At 35.4% G+C, this 27,997-nt stretch overlaps 1 protein-coding gene across 1 annotated transcript; it reads right to left on the reverse strand.

Moving 5' to 3' along the window:
• Positions 1-95: 95 nt before the first annotated feature.
• Positions 96-27,545, reverse strand: LOC131144954 (delta(7)-sterol-C5(6)-desaturase-like). Its single transcript, XM_058093948.1, has 3 exons — positions 26,942-27,545; positions 8,271-8,576; positions 96-573 (listed from the first exon to the last, which is right to left on the reverse strand). Exons 1-3 carry the CDS (start codon positions 27,156-27,158, stop codon positions 281-283), a joined length of 816 nt encoding a protein of 271 aa, XP_057949931.1. The 5' UTR covers positions 27,159-27,545; the 3' UTR covers positions 96-280.
• Positions 27,546-27,997: the final 452 nt, after the last annotated feature.

The raw sequence follows: 27,997 nt of genomic DNA on the forward strand, positions 1-27,997 counted from the left end.
GAGATTTTTGAAAGCCGAGCAAGTCCGCCGCTCCTCATTTAGCATGAAAGAGATTCTTGGATTTGAGGTGGCTTAAACTCGCATTAAAATAAACATTTAAGACAAAAACGACGGTTTTTTCCATTAAATCAAACGAAAACCAACATAAGTTACACAGAAAATGCACATTACTCTTTTTTATTTTTTGCATTTAAAAAATGAAAGCATGCAATGATGGCACCTGCAGCACAAGAGATTAACCAGAAAGACCAATCCCAAGGGAATAGCAGCACATTATACATCACATCTTTTTCTCTGCGTCATTCAATGGGTCGCGAAGAGTTCCGAACATCCAATCCATCCATATCGTGTAGTGGCCATAGTTATGACGGTACGTAGTGTGGTGAATGGTATGGTAGCCGGCACCCATTACAGGCCACAGCTTGCCATGAATGCAATCATGAATATTTGCTGTCCATATGGCCTCAAGAAATAGAAGAGCTATATGTGTCGTGAAATGAGTTGGCACAAGGAATAGTGCAATGACATGCGGTACCGCCTGTAGTATCCCATCCAGTGGATGAAATGCCAAACCTGACAAGAAGATGGAAACTCTTTAATTAGTTTACTAACTAATTTTCCAACCAAGAGCACCTGGACCATTAGTAATCAAAAATCTGCGAATTAAGCTTCTATAGCACAATAAGAATATATTTATTACAAAACACAAAGGAAATCAAAGGAGAGAGAGAGAGAGAGAGAGGAATTTGCAATAAAAGGTGACAAAAAATAAGGGTGTTGGCTCAAATCGAAGTGCTACGCATACAACAAAAAGAAGCAATTAAAGTGTCATGAAAAAAATTGGAATCAGTTCAAATGCTATATGGAATACAATGGCACCCAAAGAATGTAAATCATGCTTAAAGAGCTATAAAGATATACTGGGTCCTGGGCTACTCAAAATGAAGTAACACAATATCCACATGTCGGTCAGTCTATATGCATGAACTATATTGATCATACTACCAAGGTCTCAATGCAGTTCATGTCATGCAACTTCAAATCCATCAACTAAGCATAGATGACAATTTTTCATAAATGATTAATATGTAACTTAATCAAACATCCAAGGTCTCAACGCAGTTGCTCATATAATCATGAATTCAAATCCACCAAATAAGTACAGACGACAATTTTCTGGTGGATATTCAATTATGCATGCTGTATCAGTGTCCCCAGTTTCTCTTCTCCTGGACATCTTAGCTAATAGATCACCATATCACAGTCCAATAAGAAATGGATGCAAGGGGCACCATTGTTGAATAAAAACATGTGATAACCATGTATGCACCCAACCTCATATTCTCAATGACGGAACCATCTAAATCCTCAGTCTCTACAATTAGTATGAACACAAAATTTTTTTACTTTTACAGAGAGTAGAGACTGTCAATCTGACATGACACTGGCATAGAACATGATTTGGAGTGCAGGGGTATGACGAATCCTAAAAGTATAGTACATGAAATGGAAAGGACATGCTAATTATTTAATGATCATGTAACTTAGATTTATGGTTATCGTCAAGTTATCTCTTTGAACTTTGGTGCAGTTATCAAATACCTCCCTTGGTTCCAAAATCCATAAATTAGTACCCTGGATTGCAGAGCCATATTTGTTAGCACCAAGTTCTCACTAACCTAATTTGATGATAACAAATTATTTTGTATTAATGGCTTTGTGTTTAAAGTTGTGATTCAACAGGTTCAAACCATTAGAATTGAAGAATTGAGAGAAATTGAAGACATTATTTCTTACTTTATTTCACTTGTTTCTCTCTCAATGGTACTGGTTACTTGTACATCTCTAAAAATATAGAGGCCATGGCACGATAGCACTTGATCTAAAAATGCAAACAATTTGAGAGATTGTTCTGGGCTGCCCTGCCAGGGCAGTTGACCAGACTAAGCAAAATGCCCAAGCGGTTGACTGCCCTTGGTAATCAATACACCAACCTAGGCAGAAAGCTTGAGCGCTTGACCAGCCCAAGTTAGCAGTTGATCAGCCTTAGTGAGCAGTTGACTAGTCTTGCTTTACAAAGATTCTAACGGCCATTTTGCACTCTAACAGCTAGTGCCTGGTTGGCTGGCCTGTGAGACAGGTCAATTGGTCTGGTAAAAAAAATAGACTCTGATGGGTAGAAAACGGCTAATTCAACCAAGAACTCTAAACATATGCCCTCTTAAGCCCAAGGAACGTGAGAGAACCTATTGATATTGAATTTCTAAGTGCTCAAACTCTTTCTTCTTTCTTAAACTTTCTTGTGATCACATATAAAAATCTTGTGCCATCAATTGTTTATTCTTTGAGAGTTACAAGCTTGTGTTTCAATTTGTAAATCATTCTTTATGAGGAAAATTTGTTTGTAATCATCTCTTGTATTTGGTGTCCTTGCCTAGGCTAAAGCAAGGTACGTTTGGTTTCCTAACCTCCGTATAAAGCAAGGGGTGTATTAGTGTCCTTGCCGCTATTAAAGCAAAGGGGTTGGCCTTCAGAGGCGTGGGCATAGGTGGGGATAGCCGAACCACCATAAAAAATTTGCTTTTCTCATTATTTTCTCTCTTCCCTACTCTTTTGTTTAATTGCTTAATATTTGGGTATTTGCTTAGTTTGTTTAATTTGCTTTAAATCTTGGTATCAAGCACTTTAATTTTCATTAAACCCAATCATCCCCCCCTCTTGAATTGCCACTTAGGCCAACAATATTAAATTGCACCTTCTTTGTTGAAACAAATATCTGTGTTTAGCAAGCTAATTGACCCTAATTCAACGATCAACCATGTGCTCTGCCAGGGCTTCAAACGAAGACAAAACTAGTGTTTTCTATGCATGGTAGCATGTGTTTTGCAAGGATTTGGCTTGTGCGTATTAGTTTGTGCTCTACTAGGGTTTCACAGTGTGTGCAAGAGTGTGGATTGTGCATATCAGTTTGGGCTCTAATCAGAGTGTTTGCTAGAGGCGAAGAAATTTGGGATCTGCAAACAGTGTGGATTGCATTCATACACACACAAACACAAGCAGATAAACATAGGTTATTTTTGTCTTCTTTTCATTGTTATGTTTTAGTTCTCAGTGAAAATATGCCTATCTATTTATGCAAGTAATGTTCCTGTGCATTTTTGACATAATGTTGTGCCCATGTATTTCTCTTTCTGCTACATTATATATTATATGCACTCAACCCATATGCTGTTGTTGCTTTCAATTTCGCATGCGATTTGACAGCGCTTCATATTATGTCGGGAGGTTTGTCTATTCTCTTAGAATTACATGTGCAGATGTGAAGAAGATGGTATTGATAACATTGATATGACACAATGACCTTTTTGAGTTGGACAGGATACTTAAGAGTTTGGGTATATGAAGGGAGACCCTTTGCGGTACTTACTAACTAGAAATCCCAGAAAACCTAGATAGGTTAGTGAGAATAGATGCTGACAGTGAAATTATAGAAATAATTTCCATGTTAGAGAAGCATGTGGTAGGGCTACCATATACAGTGAGAACAAATCCAAGCTAGTTATATCTCAACTAGTGAAAGTTTTAGTGAATCTCAAGCAGTATTTTCATGTTAAAGAAGCATTTGGAAATTAGGGATGTAACCTTACAACATAACCATATACAGTGAGAACAAGTTTCAAGCTAAGTACATCTCAAATAAAGGTGGTCACGGTGAATCTCAATCAGTCATAAACCTATGTGCTGATGTTGAAGACTAGCAGTTTTCAAGCAGTCAAAGAACGTGGAGATTCTTTTCTCCCTAGTGATGAAGTAATATTGAAATGTTTAATTGATGATGATGATCACGACAATGGTTTGCTTTTTGAGGAATGTACCTCTTTCAAAGAGTCTTATGATGAGGGTTTATTTGAAATACAATTATGTGCATTCTAGAATCAAAAGGAGGTTCGCAACAAAAAGCTAAGGAACCATTTGGTTTGCAGCATCTTTCACTATTCTTGAGATTGTGATGGTCCATGACATCCCAATTCTCCCCTATGGATAAGTTTATGTGAACAATATTCCCATCAATATAGTATTATTACACACTTTTATTATATTTATAATGATATATTATTTTTGTTGGTCCCAAAAGAAGAGAGTTTATTAAAGAGATCAAGTACAATAAGGAGCATAAGAAATCCTCCTTAAGAGATGAACAAAAAACAGAAAATATCCAATCATACCGTCAAGTCTGAAAAATAGACTTATGAAACAACCTACTGCAAAAGCCCACAAGGAAGCCAGAGATTGAATCCTATCCCAAAGTATAGTTGAAAACATCCTCTTTCCAATAAAAATTCGAGCATTTCATTCCAACCAAATCCCTCCCACAAAAGATCAAAAATTGTACATCAACGCAATGTTGAACCACCTTTTCGCCTCCCTAAACTTGAAAGTCATATAGCCAATGAATCCTCCACCAACTCTGGACAGACCCAACTCTACAAATAAGCCAAAAAGATTAATCCACACCCTCCATGAAAAGAAGTAATGAAGGAATGGGTGAGAAGACATTCTCAACTTTTAAAACAAGAAGAACAAACATCCAGATATAGGGTACTTTAGGCTTCTAGATAGAACTATGAAGCAGGAAGCATATTTTTTTATTGGTCAAATAACAGAATGGTTCGAATTGTCCTCTCTTTGGAGAAGGTCTTTCATTATATAGGCAAGACTGCCAGTTATGCAAGGAAACTTAAATCTGCACATGTTAATTACACACAGTGATCTTAGGAAGCTATATATGGTAAGCCACTAATTTACATAGAGTGATTTTAGGAAGCTATACATGGTCTCCTATTTATGAAAATATATACAGCCTAGATTAATAGCTATTAACAAGGCTTAATTTATGGCCTTCTATTGACATCCCCCTCAAATTGATGCAGGTTATACATAAGCATCAATTTGTTTGTAAGAAAATTACACCGTTACCATGTGAGAACCTTCATTGTCAATGAAGGTTACGACTTGATCAGAATTAGAGAGAACCCAGAAGAAGAACTGAAGAAGAAGATGAAGATCTGTTGAAGAAGACGAAGAAGACAGCTGCAAGAGTTCAAAGACGAAGACGACGACTGTGACGGCTGCAAGAGTCTCGACCAATGGTGAGATTACGACTCAATCAGAATCAGAGTGGCTCCATAGAATCAAGAATCCAGGACACGATTTGATTATCTTTGGCATCCCAAGCTGCCTTGTCAGCCACAGACCTTTCCGCAGTAGATCCCCCTTTGCTGCTGCCATCTTTATGTCCCCACACCTCTTTACCCTTGAGAAAGGTCTCCAATTGAAACTCCCAAGCAGCATAATTTTTGCCAGTGAATCTGACAAACATTATCTGACTTCTCCGTAAGTTCTGAGGCTATGACTGAGAAAACCAGGACTGAGATTTCTTAGAGAATGGCACTGATACCATAACAGAATGGTTCGAATTGTCCTCTCTTTTGAAAAAGGTCTTTCATTATATAGGCAAGATTGTCAGTTATACAAGGAAACTTAAATCTATACATGTTCATTACACAGATTGATCTTAAAAAGCTATATATGGTAAGCCAGCTAATTTACATAGAGTGATTTTAGGATGTTATACATGGTAAGCACTCTCCTATTTATGAAAATATATACAGCCTAGATTAATAGCTATTAACAAGGCATAATTTATGGCCTTCTATTGACATCAAACTCTTAGAGAACACCCCCCCCCCCCCACAAAAAAAAAAATCCCAATAATCTGCTATTAGTAGCCCCACCGATCGAAAAGAAGACTACCCTCCAACAATTTTAATAAGGAGGTGAGCTCCAACACCTCCCTATCACTAGGAGTCCTACAAAAATGGAAATCCCAAGAGAATCATCCCGATATGAAATAAAGAGCGAAGAAATACATCCATTGAGCAAAGAGGACAGTCTATACAAACGAGTAAAAAATGCGCAAAGCAAATTTTTATGCATAGATAACTTTCTTGTTGTAAACAATGTGCTGAAACATTTTATGCATAGATAACTTTTTGAATTTTTTAAAGAATGCAAGACATTCTCCAGTGAAACAATCAATCACAATTCACAAGTAAGCCTAGAGATCTGAAAATAGAGGCAGTACTTGGCAGAAAAGTTTAGCTTCCAATTAGAGCTCATGGCTAAGATGCTACAGGTGATTTTTTTTTTTTTTTTTTTCAGAAAATAAGAAGACTTATACCACACCGGTCATCAAAGGTATTTTGCAAAGCATACAAATATTTGAAGAGTAGATTTTCTAAAGAAAGCCAGATTCGTCTTATGGCATAATAGTTAAGCTGGAATTTTCTCTTCTTCCCAACAAAAAGCAACTTTGGGCTGGGATTTTGTGGTTTAGGAGAAAATTTTCCTGTTACACTAAATTTGCAAAGCAGTTATAATAAGAAAATTGCCCCCTTAACACAGCTTTATCAGATAAGACGAACAAATCTAGAAGATTGTTACAATTGAAAATTTTTCAAGCTGATGCATTGAATGTTTCTCTAGCTGCTTTAAGTATCAATTTTGCCTTAGTGATGATGTGGAACTAAATTATGATCGAAATCAGTAACAAAAGCCAAAAAAAAAAAAGATTAGCCTTCCTAGTTTCACTGTGTAAAGGGTAGGAAGTTAAAGGCCCATGAATAATATTATGGTGTTTCATCCATTGTTATTTGATGTTTAAGGTACAAGGATTGATGAGGAATCATAATTGGCTTTCAGCCCAGAACGACCCTCCTATACGAACTCTCATACCCGCAAAAGGGGACATAGAGAAACAGTAAATTTCCAAGGTATGTATCTCGTCTAGTTGAAAGACAGACAGAGAATTGAAGATGATGAGAATTTCTGGCTTTCTTTTCTTGCTGATGGCATCTTTACTGGGTAAGCAGCATCAGGCTTACAATGATTTAGGATTGAGATATGAAAGAGTTGGTGGATGCATTTGAAAAAAGAAAAAAGAAAAAAGAAAAAGGTTAGCCTTCATTAGTTTCATTGTGCAAAGGGTAAGAAGTCAAAAGTCCATGAATAATAGTTTGGAGTCTCATCCATTGTTATTTGATGTTTAAGGTACAAAGATTGAAAGTGAGGAATCATAATTGGCTTTCAGCCCAGAAAGACCTGTACAAACTCTCATATGCATAAAAGGGGAGATAGAGAAAGAGAAATATTCCGGGGCACATATATTCTAGTTGAAAGACAGACAGAGAATTGAAGAAAATGAGAATTGCTTGGCTTTCTTTTCTCGCTAATGGCTTCTATACTGGGTAGACAGCATCAGGCTTACTTGACTCAGGATTGAGGTATAAAAGAGTTTGAGGATGCACTAATTGATCTTCAGCTTGATCACAACCAAAACAAAAAGCTAATAAGTAGAGTTTGTCAAATGCTCAGGATGAAATGGCACCAGTCCACCAAGTGAGCAAAGCTTCGATAATTGCAACTCTTTTAAAACAAAAAACCTGCCATGAGCCCCATTAATATTAGATAGAACATATATTTTGATGAGGGAATTGTTTGCAAGTCCAGCCATCAAACCTCTAGTCTAGAAACAAATTTCTTGCTTTAAAAGTTCTAAACACAAGGTCAACATGGGGTGGACATTTACTAGGAATATATCGACTTTTATAGGAAAGAAAAAAAAAATGGAAGAAGAAACTTTATTGCAGAAAAAAGAGTATTCAAAAAAGAAGCATATGGAGTCCTCCTTTTAAGAAATTTGGTACAGGCATTATTGTGAATACAGCATTTGAACTTATGGAAAGAAAGTTAAATAACCATATAGCTTTGGGATCTGTTAAAATATAAATGTGTGTGTGTGTGTGTGAGAGAGAGAGAGAGAGAGAGAGAGAGAGAGAGTTTTGTTTAGAAGAACAAAAAGAATTTATTGGTTGGCATATCCAAGCCTTTTACTGTTTCTCTCTTTCAGAATTCTTGTCAGGGTACAAGTATAGAGTCAAATTTGTCCCCCATGTCTGTATCCATGCAACATAGCATTGTCATAGACATGGAGCAAGAGTTTATGCTTCATAGAACTAGAATATTTATTCATTGCTACATAACCTAATAGAAGTTGAAAGAAGCATTTGCCAGTGTACAACATTTTGCTCTTGGCCAGCCAACTTATTGATCAAAGGCGGCAAAATATATCTTTTCTATTACCCAAAAATGTTAAAATTGAATGGCACATAATTAACTATGAGATATAAATAGAAAGATCTAGAACTTACCTGCAAATGGAGAAAGAGTGTTCTGTTTGTTGTATATGTGATGTGTTGCATGAAGATATTTGTACAGAGGTTTTATATCGTGCAATTCTCTGTGCATCCAGTAAATCCCAAACTCCGCAATTACAAGATAAATTATAATGTACAGAAAGTAGGCAACCCAGCCAACATCAATTATCCTAGGGAAACACTGGGTCAAGCCATTTTCAATCATATATTCAGAAATAGTTGGTAGAGCAGAGTACCACGGCATGGCCTTCATTGCAACAGATATTTGCAAGAGCATAGCAGATGTTGAAGGGATGGAATCTGCAGCAAGAGTTCAAAAGAATAGACAAAAAATGTGAACTTGAACTACACCAAAATACTGCAAGCCTAAGTACTGTGAATATCCCGGCCTTTAATTAGGCTCATATAGATTCACCTAACATACTTAAATAATAGTTAATGTACAAAGTGTCATTCCCCAAAGAATCAGCACCTCTTGTAAATAACTCAAATCTGACAGAGATATACTGAAGCAACTACATATAAAAGGGAAAATCATGAAAGTTTAAAATTGCTTAGAATCTAGAGCAATATTAGCATAATGTGAAAAGGAGATGCTTGAGTAGATTAAAAATTGTCTTTATCCTGTGGCAATCAAGTTGAACTAAAAAATCAAATATCTGTTGAAGATCCCTAATTGCAAGACAATGTCAGTTCACATAACTAAATTGGTTCATCAAAAATTCAATGTCTCATGTCTGAGCTATATCCTAGTCCCAAATCCAGATTGATAGAGAAGGGAATACTTGTGTCTCTTATAAGCATGGATAAGCCTACTACTAAGCAACTTGGTTTAAGCATTTTGTACTAGTTGACCAGTCCAAAAGTTATTTGGACAGAGGGTTTACCTTCATCATTACAATGGTGTTAGAGCCTACATTAGCTTAAAATGTGGGAACAAAGTGTTATGCAGTGCGAGTACTGCATCAATCATGGAGTGCCACCTTTAGATTTTGTACAAGCCACCTCCTGAATCTCACATCACCTGGTTTAACCCTCCTGACACAATAAGAGCATTGTTTATTTACGTGGTGGAGATTGTGAACCTAATCCCAATAAGGTCTTAAATTTTGATTTCAACTAATTTTATGAAATTTTAGAAACTATTAGTAGACATAATATACATGATTTAAAACTAAAATATCATAAATAAATACATCAAGGGCAGGTAATTGGGGTATAAGGTCCAATAACTGTAATAAGATAATCATATATTCAATTAATATAAATGAAATTAATAAATTGGTTAAATATTATTTATAAATTATAATTATAGATAATTTAGACATAAAAGGTCAAGTACCATAGATACTAAGTGGTTTTCATATAATTTCATAAGTCTCAAACCTATAAAAAGTACCATAGATACTAAGTGAAATTCGTAAGTCTCAAACCTATAAATTCATATCCTTCTTGTAATAGTCCTTGATTTCAATTTTATTATACAAACAAACAAATTAGGGGAGAAATTTCAATTTGGCATTTGAATCTCAAATTTGAACTTCAAGAAAATTTCATTTTGTAGTTAGAAACTTAGAATTTCAACAAATTTTTCTGATTTTAAATTTTGGATGATTTGTGAAAATTTTGACAAACACTGACTGCCATATCAATTTCAAGGGTGATGGAAAGCAGAAATTTCAACAAAACTTTCAACAGTTTCATACAAATTTAAGACCATGTCCCCAAATCAATTATGGAGGAGATGTTTACGTGGCTTAAAAGCTTGGGCAAGCAGACTACCAAACTTCTTTTTGTAATCAATGGTATCCAGGTCCCTCTAGAAGCCCAACTACCAAACAACTTGGCTTAATAATTTTGAAACAGTTGACAAGCCCAAAAGTTCTTGGGCTAATGAGCTTGCCCAGGGGCATTACAACCTCCGCGTGATCTTGAAAACTTTTACTACTTGATCAAGATTGCAGTAAGTTGGGATCCGCCTTATCTTTCTATCTCAAGTTCCATACAATGTTAGTTTTTTTTTTTTTATAAACAAATAATATATTAAGAGAGAAAAGAGAATATACAAAAAGGAGAATGAGGCATCTCCCTAGTCAAAGAAACGAAAAAATAAGAAAAAAAAAGCCAAAGAGAAAGAAACAAAAAGCTAAAAAGTTACAGCTCACCAATACAACAACAAAACCAAGCCTTAAGTCCCACTAGGTGGGGTCGGCTATATGAATCATTTTCCGCCAATTTATGCGATCATGGACCATTTCTTTTAACAGATTCAGGGATATATAACCCTTACTCACTATCTCTTTCTAAGTTATTTTAGATCTACCTATATCCCTTCTACTGCCCCCCACAATAACTATCTCACTCTTCCTCACTGGCGCAGTATGTGGCCTATGTTGCAAGTGTCCATACCATCTGAGTTGTCCCTCTCTCATCTTATTTTCTATAGGAGCTACACCCAACTTACCGCGAATATGTTCATTCCTTAATTTATCTTTCAGTGTTATACCACTCATCCATCTAACCATTCTCATCTCGACAACTTTTGCTTTTTGGATATTTTGTTTCTTGGTCGCCCAACATTGTGATCCATTCCTTCAAGTCCAAAATCATTCCAAAATACCACCCTCCTCCACAAATGATCAACACAAAGAAAGGCACCCTCAAGGGGCATTTTTTTTATCTGAATGGACTTTAAATAAAGGCTATATCTTGAAATGATTCACTAAATAAGTGAATTAACCCAACATAAGATTGCTTGGTGGCAGCTCTAAATTTTCTTAAAACTCCTCTAATAGAAAACTTATCTGATTCAGTAAGTGGGCTCAAAGGCCTCTTTTCCAATTTCGTCCCTTTTAAAAATTGAAAATGACAAAAAATCCAACATCCAAAATGTTAAAATAAAATTATAAATTTATTTTTGTATAAAAAAATAAATTATATATTTTTATTTATAATAATTACTTAAATGTATGACAAGAAAATATTATTTATATTATGTTAAAAACCTTAGTTTATGTAATGGTTTGTTAATTTATCAAATATTTATCATGCCCCTAAGAGTTGAAAAGGTTAAAATTGAAAAAAAAAAAAAAAAAAAAAGGAAAAAACACACACAATTCAAATATTAGACACCAAACAATCAAAATAATTTAGTATTTAGATTTAGTGACTAGTTCAAGTTCAAATCAAAATTGGTTCACAAAACCATACTTGAATTCAATGTTCAACCCGTAACACTTAATTTTACCAAACACTCCCTAAGAAGAAGTGTTACGCTCCAAACAAATGCACCACGTCATAGTGAATATAGTACTTCTTCACAAACCCTTGCCCTCCCTCCAACAACAAAACCCCCTAGAAAAAGAGAAAGCATACACTCCAAAGAAGGACAAACTCACTGCTCATCAAAAAATAAAAAATCTTATTCCAAATCTCCCACAAATAGCAACAATGCAAGAAGAAATGAAATATTGTGTCAGCACTGGTAACAAAGCAAACATATATCAGGAGACAAAGATTCATTTGACCTTTTCCACTAAAGGAGTTGTTATTGTTAATTCTTTCAAGGGCTGCAGTGCCCCTAAAAGCTATGAATTTGGAAGGAATCTTAAATTTCCAAGCAAAGAAATGTAGCTAAAAAAGAATAATATTAAAAACATGGGTGAGATTAGTAAAGAACTATTTCGAAGAAAGATCCCAGGAAGAATCCAGAAACCAAGAACTACAATCACTCCACTCTAAAAACCAAATTGAATCAAGAGAATCTAGCAGAAGAACATAATTACTGATCTCTCATTTAGATTACACCCCAAAAAAATGAAAATTAAATTCATCAAGTTATTCCAAAGGATAAAAACGGCTAGTTATCTACTGCATATAATTTTGTTTTGTGTCCACTGATTTTGAAAGCTAAGGCTCCCACGAAAATAAAATCCTTTTGAACTGTGAGACTTGAAAGAATCAATAATGATAATTTGCTTCAGAAAAAAAAAGACCTAATAAAGCCCTATCATTGGGCACTTGTGTCCTTTGCTTTAGGAGTGGAGGGACTTGCACACATTTGTTGCTTCATTGTCCTTTTACACTCGCTATTTGGAGTAAATTATTTGGTATATTTGGTGAAAACTGGGCTCCCACTCCGCATTGAAGGTGTTTTGTACCACCACATTTAGAGGTTTTGGTAAAGGAAAGGATAGGAAAGTTTTATAGCGAAGCACTGTTATGGCTATCATTTGGTGTGTTTGGTTGGACAGACGCTAAAATATTCAAAGGTGTGGCTGTATCTAATAAATTTGCTTTGGAGTTGAGTGGTTTATCTTGTATCGTTGTGGTGTCGAAAAATGGATTCTTTCACCATGTTTCTAAAGAAGACATGCAGCAGGATTGGTTGGCTCTACTGCATTTTGTTTGCCTTTTGGGTTTAGATTACGGGCTTTGTAATTTTTTTAATAGCAAAAGAAGATCATTTATTAGAACTGGAAAATGAAGTACATAATATGGAGGACATGAAGTCATCTCCAACCAGCTAGAAAAGCTAGGAAAGTACCAATATATGAACAAAAAAATATAATACAAAACAAAAACAATTACAAAAGCACAGCCTTCCAGTCTCTAATGAGATTAGACAACAGAAAATCCTAAAGAAACCTAAGGAGTGCAGCCACAAAGAGGCAAGGAAAGTCACTTTATCCGAAAAAAGTCGTTGGGAAGTCAATCAACTTCTGAAAATCCTAGCATTTCTTTCTATCCACAAGGTCCAAAGGATTAAAAAACGGCCGCACACCATAGAGCTCTGCCATTCTTGTTCTTTCCAATGCCCCTGAAGTTAAACTAAAGCAAGTCTCTCACCTTTCGAGAAGCCACCCACTCTTTCCCAGCTAGAGAGAAAAGGGCATTCCAAAGTTGCGAGTCACCTTATAATGCACAAAGAGATAGGCATTGGACTCGCTATTTTCACAACACAAGAAGCAAATATCATGACTGAGAGCCATATAGGATCTTCTCCTCTGAAGCAGATCATGCATGTTAATCCTTTCCAAAATTACAGTCCACACAAAAGCCTGAATCTTACTTGGCACCTTAACCCTCCAAAGATAGCGTACCAAAGAAAAGGATTAGGGATATGGATTTTCAGTAGGCAGGAGAGAAAAAAATTAGAAGTAAAAATACCAGAAGAATTCCCCTCCCACATTCTCTCATCCTCATTAAATGAGGAAATGTGTTGGTCCAACAAGGAAATAAGGTTAGTGAGCTGACTGCGAGCTTTGAAATTAATTCCTTCTGATGTAATGGGAGGATTTTTTTATTCCCCCTAATTTTTCCCTTTACTTTTCTTCTCTCTTGTTTTTTTTTTTTTTTTTTAACAAACAAAATTTTCCTTAATAGGAAAATAATTTACAAGAGGGAGAATGAGACATCTCCTGAGAAAGATCTGGAACAAACTAGAAATAAACAACTCAGAACAACAAACAGAGAAAAGATCAACAAGCCACCATGTTCCTCCAATTTCTTTGTAACTATTGGAAACTAGTCCCTCTGAAGAATCCAAAACCAACACACCAGTGAGGCCCAATACTTAATTTTGTCCCAAATCAGCGCCCAATTTAACTTTTTCCCAGAAAAAATCTATGCATTACACTCCAACCATATTCTCCATTAAATATGCCACACTTCCATAATGCTGCCCTATCCTTCCTTCTTCCAAAGCCTATTAAAGAAATGGTTAACAAGCGTAACATACCCAACTCTCTCCCATAATACCAAAAAGCTTAATTGCAAATCCTCCAAGAAAATTCGCAGTGCAAAAGAACATGAGAAGCTGTCCAGGAGTTCTTGCACCAGAGCACACATACATTGGCAGAGAGAGCCTTCAAAGGTTTCCTGATTCGCCTTCCATATAATAGGATACAGCGGAAATGAAGAATTGGAACAGATCAAGTTTTTTTTTGGCTATACATTCTGCACTACACTAAATAAAATTTCTCTGTCTATCAAAAAAAAAAAACCAGAAATTAATGGAATTCTTTTTTGGCTCTTTGAAAAATATTTGTTTCACCAAGGACTTCCAAACACATTGTCAGCTAAACTAGTGCCAATGAATAACCAACCAGCAACTTCCAGGAAAGCCATTGATGTAAGAAAAATCATCAATAGAAACATTATGAGGACTAGAGAGCTGTTTTTTTTTTTTGGGTGCGAGAAGATGGGGAGACTCCGGGAAATTAAAACCCTAATACAACAATCTTCCCAAACCTAAACCTTATCTCCAGTACCAGCTTTAAACCTTACCTAAAAGGGGGGGGGGGGGGGGGAAGGAAAGAAATGCTAAATCTGTGAAATTAATTGCCAAAGACTGGCATTTAGCTGCTATTGACCCTAGCTCTAACATCCCACTTATTCTATTGATGCCCTTACTTTCTATACACTTACCTTATGCCATGAGGATCAAATTCTAAAAGGAAGTGCCACACCCACCAAGGAAATTCTTTTTGACATCAAATTCCACAGACACCCTCACTCTTTACCTAAAACTCAATCTCCCATCTAACCAGACAATCCCTCTCACAGTAGTTGTCAAATTGAGATTTGAATCATGAATCAAAATTCCAATTTTGGGAATCAACAATTGAGAATCAAATCAAATTGAAAGATTCTGTACAAATTTCCAAAATCAAATCTAAATGACATGCATGTATTGATATACGAAAAACAAGCAATTAGTAAGGTTGCGTACTATAGACGCATCATGGTCCGCCCCTTCCCTGGACCTTGCATATGCAGGGGCACCCTTTATTTAAATTTAAAAATTTTCAAAAAATCATATTTCATGCATATTCTTTCCCTAAACAAATGAAACGTAAGGAAACAAATCAAGAAATATTAATAAAAAATCAAACTTTATGTTGTTTAAGGGAAGGAATCAAGAAAAAATGATAAAAAAACTGAACATTTGGTGTGTATCAACAATTAAAAAAAAAAACAACATTCATGCATATTCTTTCTCAAGGAAGAAAGGAAAAAAATAACCTAAAAAATTATTATAATTGAACAAACTACTAAAAAAAATCAACTTTTGAATCTTAACAGTGCAATGAAGCATATCATATTAGCCAATGAGTGTTCAGCCCCTTCTTCTCAATGGCAAAACAATATACTCCTCCAAGACTGAACAATGGTTTTGTTAAGGCAACATAAGATTTAAAGTTCTATTTTCTTCTCTTGCACAAAACTAACGCAGGCAAGGAATGGAAGCTAATCATGCAAAAAATAAAAGCAATAAAAAAATTGTTTTGGGGTTTTTAACTAGTTGGATCTATTAGGATATTATAGGTCCAAAATCATTTGAATTGGTGGATTCCGATCAATTCATTAGATTCACAAGGTGAATCAATAGATTTGACAATGATTCAATTGTTTTTAGATTCATTAGTAAGATCCGAATTGATTTGATGCAGAATTGATAAAAATCATATGAATCGAGTCACAAATCATAAGATCCGAAAGACTGTGCTTCTCACTAATATCCACACCAGACCATTAAAAAAATCCTCATTATCTTTCCTAACTAAGAGGCATCACATACAAGGATCCAAAATAGGAATCGAAGAAAGACGAACTTCAATCAAAGTAACTCAACCCCCAAGCGTAAAATAATAGCGCCTCCACCCCACTAACATCCTAGAGATCTTCTCAACCACTAGGTCTCAAAACGATATGAAAGTGGGATTACCCCTGAGGAAACTGCCATATCCACCTCCCCATAAAGTAAATGTTTTTAGACATCAAATTCTCTACAGCCAAACCATGCTCACTTTATGACCTATACATTGTTGAATAATTGGGTAAAATGGAAGACCTAACATCAAGGATAGGTCTCTCCCTCTATTTATAATATATAAAAAGTACAAACCAATGAACATAATACCCTTACTAACTCAAACTTACTAACTCTTAACAAATACTAATATTCTAAATGAACAAATAACTAATAACACTCCCCCTCAAGCTGGAGCATATGTATCATATGCTCCTAGCTTGCTACAAATGAATTTCATAGTAGCACCTCCCAAGGCTTTAGTGAACAAAGCAGCAAGCTGAAAATCAGACCTCACATGAATGGTTGTAATGAGCTTTTGTACAAGTTTCTCCTGAACAAAGTGTTAATCAACTTCAATATGCTTTGTCTGCTCATGGAAGACTAAGTTGGAGGCAATAGGAATAGCAGCTTGATTATTACACTCACTCCATAGGCTGATAATGTGGAAAAACCAGTTCGTCCGACATGTTCTTCAACCAAACAAGTTCACAGGTAGCATGAGCCATAGCCCTATACTCTGACTCAACACTTGACCAAACCACCACAATTTGTTTCTTACTTTTCCAAAAACCAAATTACCACCAACAAAGATACAATACCCGGTTGTGGACCTTCAGTCGAAAGACGAGTCGACCCAATCTACATCTGTATATCCCTAAATATAAGTGTGACCCCAATCCTCATAAAAGAGACCTCTCTCTAGTGCATCTTTAAGATATCTCAAAATTTGAATTACTACATCCAGTGACTTGTTCTCAGGGAATCGAGAAACTGACTCACAACACTTGTTGCGAAAGACGAATCTGGCTAAGTGACTATGAAATAATTCAACTTCTCAACAAGTCTTCGATACCATCTTGGGTTAGGCAACAAATGACCCATATCTAACACTAACTATTGGGTTCCATGGGTGTATCAACAGGTTTGAATCCCAATAGCCCAATCTCATCTAAAAGATCAAGAACATACTTCCTCTGTGACAAGATGGTTCCCATATGAGATCTCGCTACTTCTATATCCAACAAGTACTTCAATGGTCTCGAGTCCTGGTCTGAAACTTACTCTGTAGGAAAAGCTTTAAGTCCCAGATGCCTTGATCATTGGTGACAATGATCACAATGTCATCCACGTACACAATAAGCAAAATCTTGCCAAATGGAGTATGACGATAAAAAATAGAGTGATCTATTGCACACCATCGGAGGCCAAACTCAAGTACTACAACACTAAATCGGACAAACCATGCTCTGAGAGATTGATATGATGATTTGTTAAGCCAACACATGAGCCTAACTCACCCTAAGAAACAAACCCAAGTGGTTGCTCCATATAGACCTCCTTCTGATGATCAACATATAGGAAAGCATTCTTCATATCTAACTGATATAGAGACCAATGACAAGTAGTGGCTAGAGATGAACAAATATATTAAGGCAAGTTTAGCGACCAGAGGGAATGTGTCTGAATAATCCAAACTGTACACCTGAGTATATCCCTCAGCAACAAGGCAAGCCTTCAAACACCATTAGGATTAACTTTCACATCGTACACCCAACAACAATCAACCACACACTTATCAGGAGGAAGAGGCACCAAATCCCAAGTATCATTATCATGTAGCACATGCATCTCTTCAACCATTGCAGTACCCTGCCAAGAATTGGATAGGGCTTCAGAAATAGAATTTGGAAGAGCAACAGAAGATAGTACTAACCAAATAATAAAACGAGGGTGACGAGATCATAACAAACAAAATTAGAGATTGGATGTTGGGTATAAGTGTGTTTACCTTTCCAAATAGCTATGAGAGGATCAACATCATGGGAAATAAGATCATCTAACAAGGAAACTAGAGGCGCAGAAGTAGAAGCTAGAAGAGGCTCTTCTCCCTTGAGTCGCCGTGTGCATACCTACAAATTGGGATGCTAAGTGATAAGAAAGACTCAAACTGGATGAAGATGTAGGAGGATTGGGCATAGATAATAGGTCGGGATCTAGAAGGCAGGGCAGAGGGAGGGACCCATCAAGGTCAACAAAACTCAAAGAAGCATAGTATGGTGTAGACTCAAAAAAGGTGACATCGACAAACACAAAGAATCAATGTAAAGTAGGGATATAACATCGATGTCCCTTTTGAGTATAGGAATAGCCTAGAAAAATAGATACGGCGAGGATCCAACTTATCCCTTACTGGAGTTAAATGATGGGCAAAGGACACATAGCCAAATATACGAGGAAGGGAGAACAAAAGAGGCTTAGAGAAGATAACCGAATATGGGATTTTACCACCAAGGACAAAGGATGGCATTTTATTGATGAGGGAGCAAGCTGTGAGCACAACATCACTCCAAAAAATTTGGGGACATTCATTTGATATCATAGGGTACAAGGGGCTTTAAGAATATGTCTATTTTCTACTTTGCAACTCCATTTTGTATTAGAGCGGGAGCACAAAAGGATTGACGGATCATACCAGAATTAGTTATACAGATATTGAATTGCGTCTTGAAGTACTCCTTAGCATTATTACTACAAAATATCTTCATTGGCATATCAAACTGAGTCTTTATTTGAGAGCAAAAGACACAAAAGTTACTCAGAACGATTTTTCATTAAATACAATCAAGTCATCCAGGAGTAGCTATTAACAAATATAACAAAGTACTAAAACCCCAATTTTGACGTGAGAGGACCCGAAACATTAGAATGGACTAGCATGAAAGGACTAACTGCTCATTTGTTGACCTAGGAAGCAAAGGGAACATGATGATGTTTTCCTAATTGACAAGACTCATACTCAAGATTACACACAGAACTCAAGGTAGGATCTAGTTGTCTCAACTTGTCCAAGGATGGATGACCAAAGCAACAAAAGATTTGAAATGGTTTAGCAACGACTATGCAAGCAATGGTAGGAGAGAGAGACTCAAAGTAGTAAAGACCACTAGTCTCACGTCTTGTGCCAATTGTCATCCTCGTCTTCAAATCCTAATTAACCACAAAATCAAGAGCGAAGGTTACAGACAAGGTCTTAAATTTCCACAAAATTGTTGAAATTTCCATCAAAATTTCCACTTTCCATAACCTTTGAAATAAAATGGCGCAATCGATTTCCGTTTTGCATAATTTCCATCGAAATTTGAACAAATCAACCGAAATTTATCAAAAGCTCAAAATTTTGGCGAAAGTTATCAGAATTTTAACTATACAATGAAATTCCTTGAAATTCAAACGTGAAATTTAGTCGCAAAGAGAAATTTCTCTCTTAATTTATCTTTTTTTTTTTTAATGAAACAAAAGATTATTACAAGGGCTTCTAAAATTAAATGAAAAATTAAACTTACAATAACATTTAATTTAATCATTCTTCTGGACGTGGGCAGGTAAAGACGTTAGTTCAGAAAACAAGGATTAGATTAGCAACTTGGAATATAGGGACACTTACGAGTAAAAGTATGGAAATTGTGAACACAATGATCAGAAGAAGAATTAATATAATTTGCCTTCAAAAAACTAGGTGGGTGGGGGAGAAAGCTAGAGAAATTGATAAATCACGATTTCAACTTTGGTACACTAGAAAAGAAAAACATAAGAATGGAGTAGGAATTATTATAGACAATTACTTAAAAGATAGCGTTATTGATGTAAATAGAGTAGGGGATAGAAATATAAAAATCAAGATGGTATTAGGACAAGAGATAATAAATATCTTTAGTGCTTATGCTCCTCAAGTCGGTTTAACAAAAAATTTTAAGACAATTTTGGAAAGATATGGATAGTATTATACAAGACATACCAAAGACTGCGAAAATATTTATAGGAGGAGATCTGAGACACGTTGGAAGGGATAATAAAAATTATGAGAGGATACATAGAGGATATGGATATGGAGATAAAAATGACCCTAGGGAGATGATCTTAGACTTCGCTACGCCATATGATTTTAGTATAATGAATACTTGCTTTAAGAAGAGAGAAGGACACTTAATAACATTTAAAAGTAGACAAAATAAAAGTCAAATAGATTTTTTTTAACTAGGAGGGTAGATCGTTTATCATGCAAAGATTGTAAAGTTATTCTGGGTGAAAGTCTAACCACACAACATAGAGTCATTGTGTTAAATATATGTATTAAAAAATGGAAGAAAAATGATAAAATAAACTAGTGTAAGAGAACTAGGTGGTGGAACCTAAAAGGAGAAAATATAATAAAATTTAAAGATAAAATGATCAAAGATGGGAATCGGACTATAGAGGATAGGATAGATACAAATACTCTTTGGAATAGATTAGTTAGCTCTATTAAAAAGATAGCAAAAGAGATTTTAGGTGAATGAAGGGGAAGATTCTCGAATAGTAAAGAAAATTGGTGGTGGGATAAAGATGTTCAAAAAACCGTAAAGACAAAAAGAATTTGGTATAAAACGTGGCAAAAATGTAGAAACAGAGATAACTTTGAAAAGTATAAGGAGGCGAGAAAAGATGCATAAAAAAAAAAAAGAAAAAACCCGTTTGTTAAGCTAAATACAAATCATTTAATAATTTGTATGATAGATAAGATACCAAAGAAGGGGAAAGAGATATATTTAAACTTCCCAAACCTAGAGAAAGGAAGAGTAAGGACTTAGGAAATGTAAAATCTATAAAAAGTGAGGATGATATTGTCTTGGTTAAGGACAAAGACATTAAAGAAAGATGGTGAAATTACTTTAATAAGTTGTTTAATGAAAACCAAATAAAAGGCTTAAACTTAAAATTGTCAAATGAGGAAAAGACTAAAAATATGAGATTTATTCGCAAAATTAGAGTTAACGAAATTAAGTTTAAACTAAAAAAGATGAAAAATGGGAAAGCTATAGGATCAGATAACATCCCAATTGAAGTTTGGAAATGCTTAGGTGATAACAGAAACTAAGAAAATGTCAGATGAATGGAAGAAAAGCACTTTAATACCTATATACAAAAATAAAGGAGAAATTCAAAATTGTAATAACTATCGTGGAATTAAACTTATGAGTCATACGATGAAACTATGGGAAAGGGTAGTTGAACAAAGATTAAGGTTAGAAACGAAGGTATCAGAAAATCAATTTGGTTTTATTTCTGGGAGATCTACCACGAAAGCTATATTTCTTTTAAGAAGATTAATGGAAAAGTTTAGAGAAAATAAGAGGGACTTGCATATGATATTTATTGACCTTGAGAAAGCATATGATAGGATACCTAGAAAAGTTCTATGGTTGGTTTTAGAAAAAAAGGGTGTATATAGTAGGTATACTGATGTCATTAAGGATATGTACGATGGAGTAATGGCTAGTGTAAGGACTATAAATGAAGAAACTAGAGAATTTCCAATCACCCATAGGTGTACATCAAGGATCTGCTATAAGTCCTTATCTTTTTGCTTTAGTGATGGACCAACTGACTAAGAGTATTCAAAAGGAGGTTCCATAGTTTATGTTGTTTGTAGATGATATTGTTTTAATTGATGAAACTAGGGACAGAGTAGAGGCTGAGTTAGAATTATGGAAAGAAATTTTGGAATCTAAAGGCTTTAGGATAAGTAGAAATAAGACAGAATATATGAAATGTAATTTTAGTAATGATAGGAGGGACATTGGAGAGAAAGTTAAACTTGATGATAAAGAAATAAATAGCACTTATAGATTTTGACACCTTGGATCTATTATGCAAGCTGAAGGAGAAATTGAAGATGATGTAATAATTCATAGAGTTAAAGCAGGTTTGGTAAAATGGAGAAATTCTTCAAGTGTGCTCTGTGATCGTAGAATGCCCTTAAAATTAAAATGGAAGTTTTATAGAACAACTATAAGACCAACTATGCTATATGGATCAGAATGTTGGGCGACGAAGAAACAGAATATCCAAAAAGTAAAAGTTGCCGAGATGAGAATGCTTAGATGGATGAGTGGTATAACATTGAAAGATAAATTAAGACATGAACATATTCACGATAAGTTAGGTGTAGCTCCTATAAAATATAAGATAAGGGAGGGACAACTCAGATGGTATGGACACTTGCAACGTAAGTCACATAGTGCACTAATGAGGAAGAGTGAGTTAGTTACCGTGGGGGGCAGTAGAAGGGGTAGGGGTAGACCTAAAATAACTTGGGAGGAGATAGTGAGTTAGAATTTAATATCCACAAATCTATCAAAAGAAATGATCCATGATCGCATAAATTGACGGAAAATGATTCATATAGCCAACCCACCTAGTGGGACTTAAGTCTTGGTTTTGTTCTTGTTTATTTCCAAATTATATTTATTTTCATACTAAATAATATATAATTGATTTATAAATTTTATTCATATTAACTGAATATAGTTAATGTACATATTATATTACAAATATGTTTAATACACATTACACTACAAATATGTTTACTACATAACAGGTGTAACGGGAAGCGGGAGTAGCAGATGTTACATAACAAGAAGCGGGTATAACAGCCGTGAATTTTTTTGAAGCACGCACAACCTTGTGCATATTAGTATACTTGCATGTTTTAAGCTTTTAGCTCTTCTCAGAAAGAGTTTTAGTGTATTTTAGATCCTTTAGTTCGAGTAACTAAGTTTTTTGGTAAGGGCAACACGTTTACATTTGTTTTAAACCACTATTGATAGAAAAATTACGCGTGTGTACGTATTTATACTTCTCATTGTTCTTATTTGTGATAAATTCATATGTGTGCTAAATAAATTAATAAAACAAGATACATTATACACTCCATTAATCTATTAAACACATAAGACAAACGAATAATACAAATATAAAATAGGTAGAAAAGAAAGAAGGTTGAAGTTGAAAAATATAGAACATAAATATCACATTACTAATATGGTCAAAATAAAATATTTTCCTAAGTTAGCATTTTTCAAATTGTTAATTAATGCATCTCTTGTGAGTATTTAAAGAAATAGTAAATTTTGTATCATTATCATCCTCATTATAATATTTTCCCCCCGTCGACATATGGTATATTGAGAATGATCTATGAATGAGAGGGAAAAAGTGATAAGTAAAAAATAAATTTTTTTTTTATGTAACAATCCTATAGCGGTTACGTAATGGCCGTAGCCGCCTTTACATAACCGTCGCAATCCGTAACGGCTGCTACAACCGTGATTTTTCTTCTCACCAATTTCGCGGTGTGTAACAGTATAGGTAACCCAAAACGTTACGTAACGGTCGCGGCCTTTATTTAAAACCATGTTACAATTACAACTATTGCACCTCATACACAACATAGATGTATTTAGCTTGTAATATATTAGTCTTAATACTTATATTATTATTATATCTATTAACCATCCATTTGTAAAGTTCCATAAAAGAATTCTATGCTTTATACTTAATTTCTATTAACTTCTCAAATTGAAATCGAAAATTCCATCAAAATTTCCATACCTTCGGAGCTTCAAAATTTTAGTCAAAATTGGAATTTAAGATCTTGGTTACAAAACAATTAAGTGACTTTGTAAGCTTACTAAATGAAATAACATTGAAAGTGGATTAAGAATGTATAAAACAAAACAAAAAGTAGTGGTAGAGGGAGTAGGATTTACTGTTCCTATCCCTTGAATTGTAGTAGTGGACCCATCAACAAGGGTAACTCAAGGAAGATTTTTTAAAATACTAGAATGTGGAAAAGATGTTTGTTGCACCTGTCATATGGTCCGCGGCAGCAAAACTGATAACCCAAGGACTAGTGGGAGAGATACCAGATGACATACAAATAGGATTACCTTTTTGGGCAAAAGATGCAATGTGATAAGATGCTTGTTGAGACGATTCCTCCTCTAATATAGTAACAAAGTGTGGTTCACTCAAACAAGTAACTAACGAGGGAACCATACTTTTGGCATTTGCAAAACTCCATCCCAATAGACCAATGATAACAAGATTAATTGTTGGAACAATCAAAACAACCACGAACAAGGTGATCCGCTGTGAACAAGTTACAAATAACTCGGGGCAAGCTCCTACATCACCAAGAAACTTAGAGACAGCCCCAAGAAACCAATACACAGCACCAAAACAATTGGAGCGACCACGAACAAGGTGACCCACCACATATGAGTCACAATTAACCAGCATAAGGCTTCCATAGACCCAAAAAAAAAAAAAAAAGGAAAATCTTACACTCAGCTCTGACAGTACCAAACAAACATTAACACAATGCTCCAAGTGAATATTAAAACAACAAAACCAAGCCTTAATTCCCACTAGGTAGAGTCAGTTATATTAAATCTTTTTCTACCAATTTATGCGATCATGGACCATTTCTTTTGATAGATTTGGGGATATTAAATCCCTACTCACTATCTCCTCCCAAGTTATTTTAGGTCTACCCCTACCCCTTCTACTGCCCCCCACAGTACTAACTCATTCTTCCTCACTGGTGCACTATGTGGCCCACGTTGCAAGTGTCCATACCATCTGAGTCGTCCCTCTCTTATCTTCTATAGGAGCTACACCTAACTCACTGCGAATATGTTTATTCATTAATTTATCTTTCAATGTTATACCACTCATCCATCAAAGCATTCTCATCTCGACAACTTTTACTTTTTGGATATTATGTTTCTTCGTCGCCCAACATTCCAATCATAGCATGGCTGGTCTTATAGCTATCCTATAAAACTTCCCTTTTAATCTCCGAGTAAATATTCAATAAGTTAATTTTTTTGAACAAAATACATGATGAACAACTTGATAGTATGAGGTATGGAGGTATTTAAAACTTCCTGGAAAAAAAAAGCAGAAATCTTGCTAAAAAAACTCTCATGCACTGGCATGTGGAGTTGGAGCTGCCACCTTCCGGCCAGCATGTGGGGCACTATCTGGCTGTGAAATTTCACAAGGAAGCAGATCAGCAGGTTCTGAGGTGGCTATGTGATTATCTTTGCAAAATACAAGGTGTTTCTTTGAGTTTCTGAAAGGGCAGCAGTGTCCAGGATTTTTTTCAGTGACTACAGCATTTTCCAGCAGTTCCTGAACTTTCCTTCTGGTCTTTGGTTGTGCAAATTATCCTTCTATAGCAGCAGGTTTGAGGTTTAGGATTGGCTTAAAGGTTTGTTTTTTGTTTGAGCTTTGGGTTTAGGTTGGATCTTGCACTGATACCATGTTGATTAATTGGGTAAAATGGAGGACCTAATATCAATGATAGGTCTCTCCCTCTATTTATAATATACGTCAAGTACAATACCAATGATCATAATACAACTCACACTTACTAACATAACTCTAGCACATACTAATAATACTAAATGACCAAATAACCATTAACACATACAATCCCCCATCTAACCAAATGATGCCTGTCACTAATACCCATAACACAACATAAATTTTCCCTATCATCTTTTATTATTGATAGGGAAAACACAATTTGGGATCCTAAATAGTAAATACAAATAAATTGTAAAAAGGAATCAAAGGAAGAAAGGCTAGAACCAAAGTAACTCGAACTCCAATGGTAAAATAAGAGCCTCTCCATCCCTCGAACCTCCTTGTGATATCCTCAACCACCAAGTCCCAAACTAAGCCATGATGCAGAGACAATTCTCTAACAGTAATTCAACGACCAACCCACTTTTAGAATGTCGTGCAAAAAACTTAGACCTCAATATGCTTATTTGTTCAAGAAGCATGGCAACAAAGAGACATGTTTCATGAAATTAGCATTGCTAAAATTTGAATATCAAAATGGATGAATTGAAAGATAAAATTTGACGAAGTAGCAAACAAATTGCAAAAACACATTCCTCTAAAATAACAAAAGGGATTCAAGGATGGACAGACTCCATTAACCCAAGTCTATCTTGTGATTTCTAACTAGAAAAACACAATTGTAGATCATTTGACACATGAAAAGCATCATGAAAAGTAAATAATCAGTTTAAGCTCCTTTCAAGTAATCAAAAGCTCCCCCTTTATACTCTTCAATCATTTCAGAGCTGAAAATATGAAGGAAAATATTTATATAAGAGATGTCAGTATGATCAATGATTTGCTCCAACAAGCATGTAATTTGTGAATGAATTTTTATACAATTTATGACAGCAAAAGAAAAACCAACAAGCTCGCAAACTTAGTTTTGGTCAGGTGATTCAAGAGAAGACGAGGAATCAAACTCTCCACCCCCCCCCCCCACCCAAATCACACGTTTGTATTGCATTTTTTTGTAAAATAAATGGACAGAAATGAAGAAAAGAAGAGGGAGACTAAAACCCATCATACGCCCTTTTTGAATCTCTCAAAGTATCGAAATTTGGAAAGAAGAGACCGCCTTTACGATAAATTTTTGAGAAAATAAAAAAGAACATCAAATATGATTAAAAATTTTTAAAAATAAAAACAAAATGAGAGTCAATTTTGTTAAACAGTATTAAATCTTTTCTTTCTCTTCAAATAATCCAAACAACATAGAAGATAAGTGACGCTCGTTTCTCTCCAATTATTTAACAAAAAGGAGTGAAAGCGGTATCCCTTCTTTTCTTTTCTTTTCACTAAAAGTAAAGAAAACCACTATCCCTTTTTCCCTTAACATATCCATCAATTATACCAAAATCTTAAACTAAAAAATAAACCGAACAAAAAGGAAAAAAAAAAAAGAGCTAACCCAAAAAAGTAAAATAAAACAAATCATTGAGATAGCCCACGTTAACATAATCATCAAGATGAACGGAAAAAATATCCAGATGGTCAGATTCAGATTTTCAAAACTAAAAGAAACTCATCTGTGTCAAACATAAAAAACACTAGCATTGATATTTGCCTGAAGGGGGGGGGGCATATATGAAGGAAAAAAAAAAGGATTTACCTTTGGGAAGATAAACGTTGCGCCTCCAGTAATAAATATAGAAACACCAGAGAAAACCAGATAAAAAATAAATCAAGGTTCCGCCAATGTAGTTACGCAGCCACGTCTGGAAGAAGTGGGGCAAAGCGCGCCAAACTCCCTCCGGCAAGAGGCTGCTTAGCACCATCTCATTGTAGAATGTGGTCTCCGCCAGGAACAGCCGTAGACGATCTTCCATCGGGCTGTGCTCGCCAGTCAGCCGCTGGTCGATTCCGGCGAGGGGTCGCCGGAGAAGTCGGCAGAGAGGAGAAGAAGAAGAGACACCGCGGGAACCGTGCAGATTCCTAGGCGGTACAGAGTTACAGAGAATAGTAGACTTGCGTGAACAAAGCGTGAGCTACAGAGCCCAGCCTGTAGAACTAGGACTCTTCGGGGAGGAAAGTAAAGTGGAATGGCGAACCATCAAGAGCAATGTGTCCTCACCTTCTGAACCCTAAAACTTTATGTGATTGGAAGCTTTTGTGATGTTACGTTCAGGATTGATTACCAGTTGTGGTGGAAAAGGGAGGTCAAAAGAGTACTGGATTTTTACCCTTTCCTTGTATAACTTGGGACCCTTGGGCTCGCTTTTGCTTGTTGGGTACAATGATTAGCGTAAAAGGGGGGTCGTGCGCTTCGACGAAACCTGCCACGACCATGGTAACATTAAGTTTGATCTATTGGAATGGAATTATGGACAACCTAATTTTTAGTAGTTCTCAACATTTATTTGAGTTCTGATTTGAAAGCAAAATTCTGTAAGTGAATCTAAGAATAAGCTCCTGTTATTCGGGTCTTTCATTTATGTGTGTATGTAATTATCTTTTCTTTAAGTCAAGTTCATGTTTATATGCCTTTCTTTTTTATTACTTTCAAATTCATATTGTCAAATTTCTTAACTTAGTCTTGTTCGATTAATCGATGCCACATTTTTTAAATTTAGTCATTTTGTTAATGAGTCCAGATTATTTTTTTTATTCTTGAAATTGAGTCTTTATTTGTTTTGAGTCTAGAAATAGAGTCCTAGTTAATTTCTGT

Source organism: Malania oleifera, chromosome 1, assembly GCF_029873635.1.
Source record: "Malania oleifera isolate guangnan ecotype guangnan chromosome 1, ASM2987363v1, whole genome shotgun sequence".
Classification (NCBI taxonomy): Eukaryota; Viridiplantae; Streptophyta; class Magnoliopsida; order Santalales; family Ximeniaceae; genus Malania; species Malania oleifera.

What these genes read in the sequence shown, in the direction of transcription:
- LOC131144954 (XM_058093948.1), bottom strand. Translation starts at nt 27,158, where the DNA reads ATGGAAGATCGTCTACGGCTGTTCCTGGCGGAGACCACATTCTACAAT. An exon ending in CAACGTTTATCTTCCCAAAG is followed by an intron (nt 8,577 to 26,941) that starts GTAAATCCTTTT and finishes CTCTTGCTGCAG; the next exon opens with ATTCCATCCCTTCAACATCT. An exon ending in CACTCTTTCTCCATTTGCAG is followed by an intron (nt 574 to 8,270) that starts GTAAGTTCTAGA and finishes TCTTCTTGTCAG; the next exon opens with GTTTGGCATTTCATCCACTG.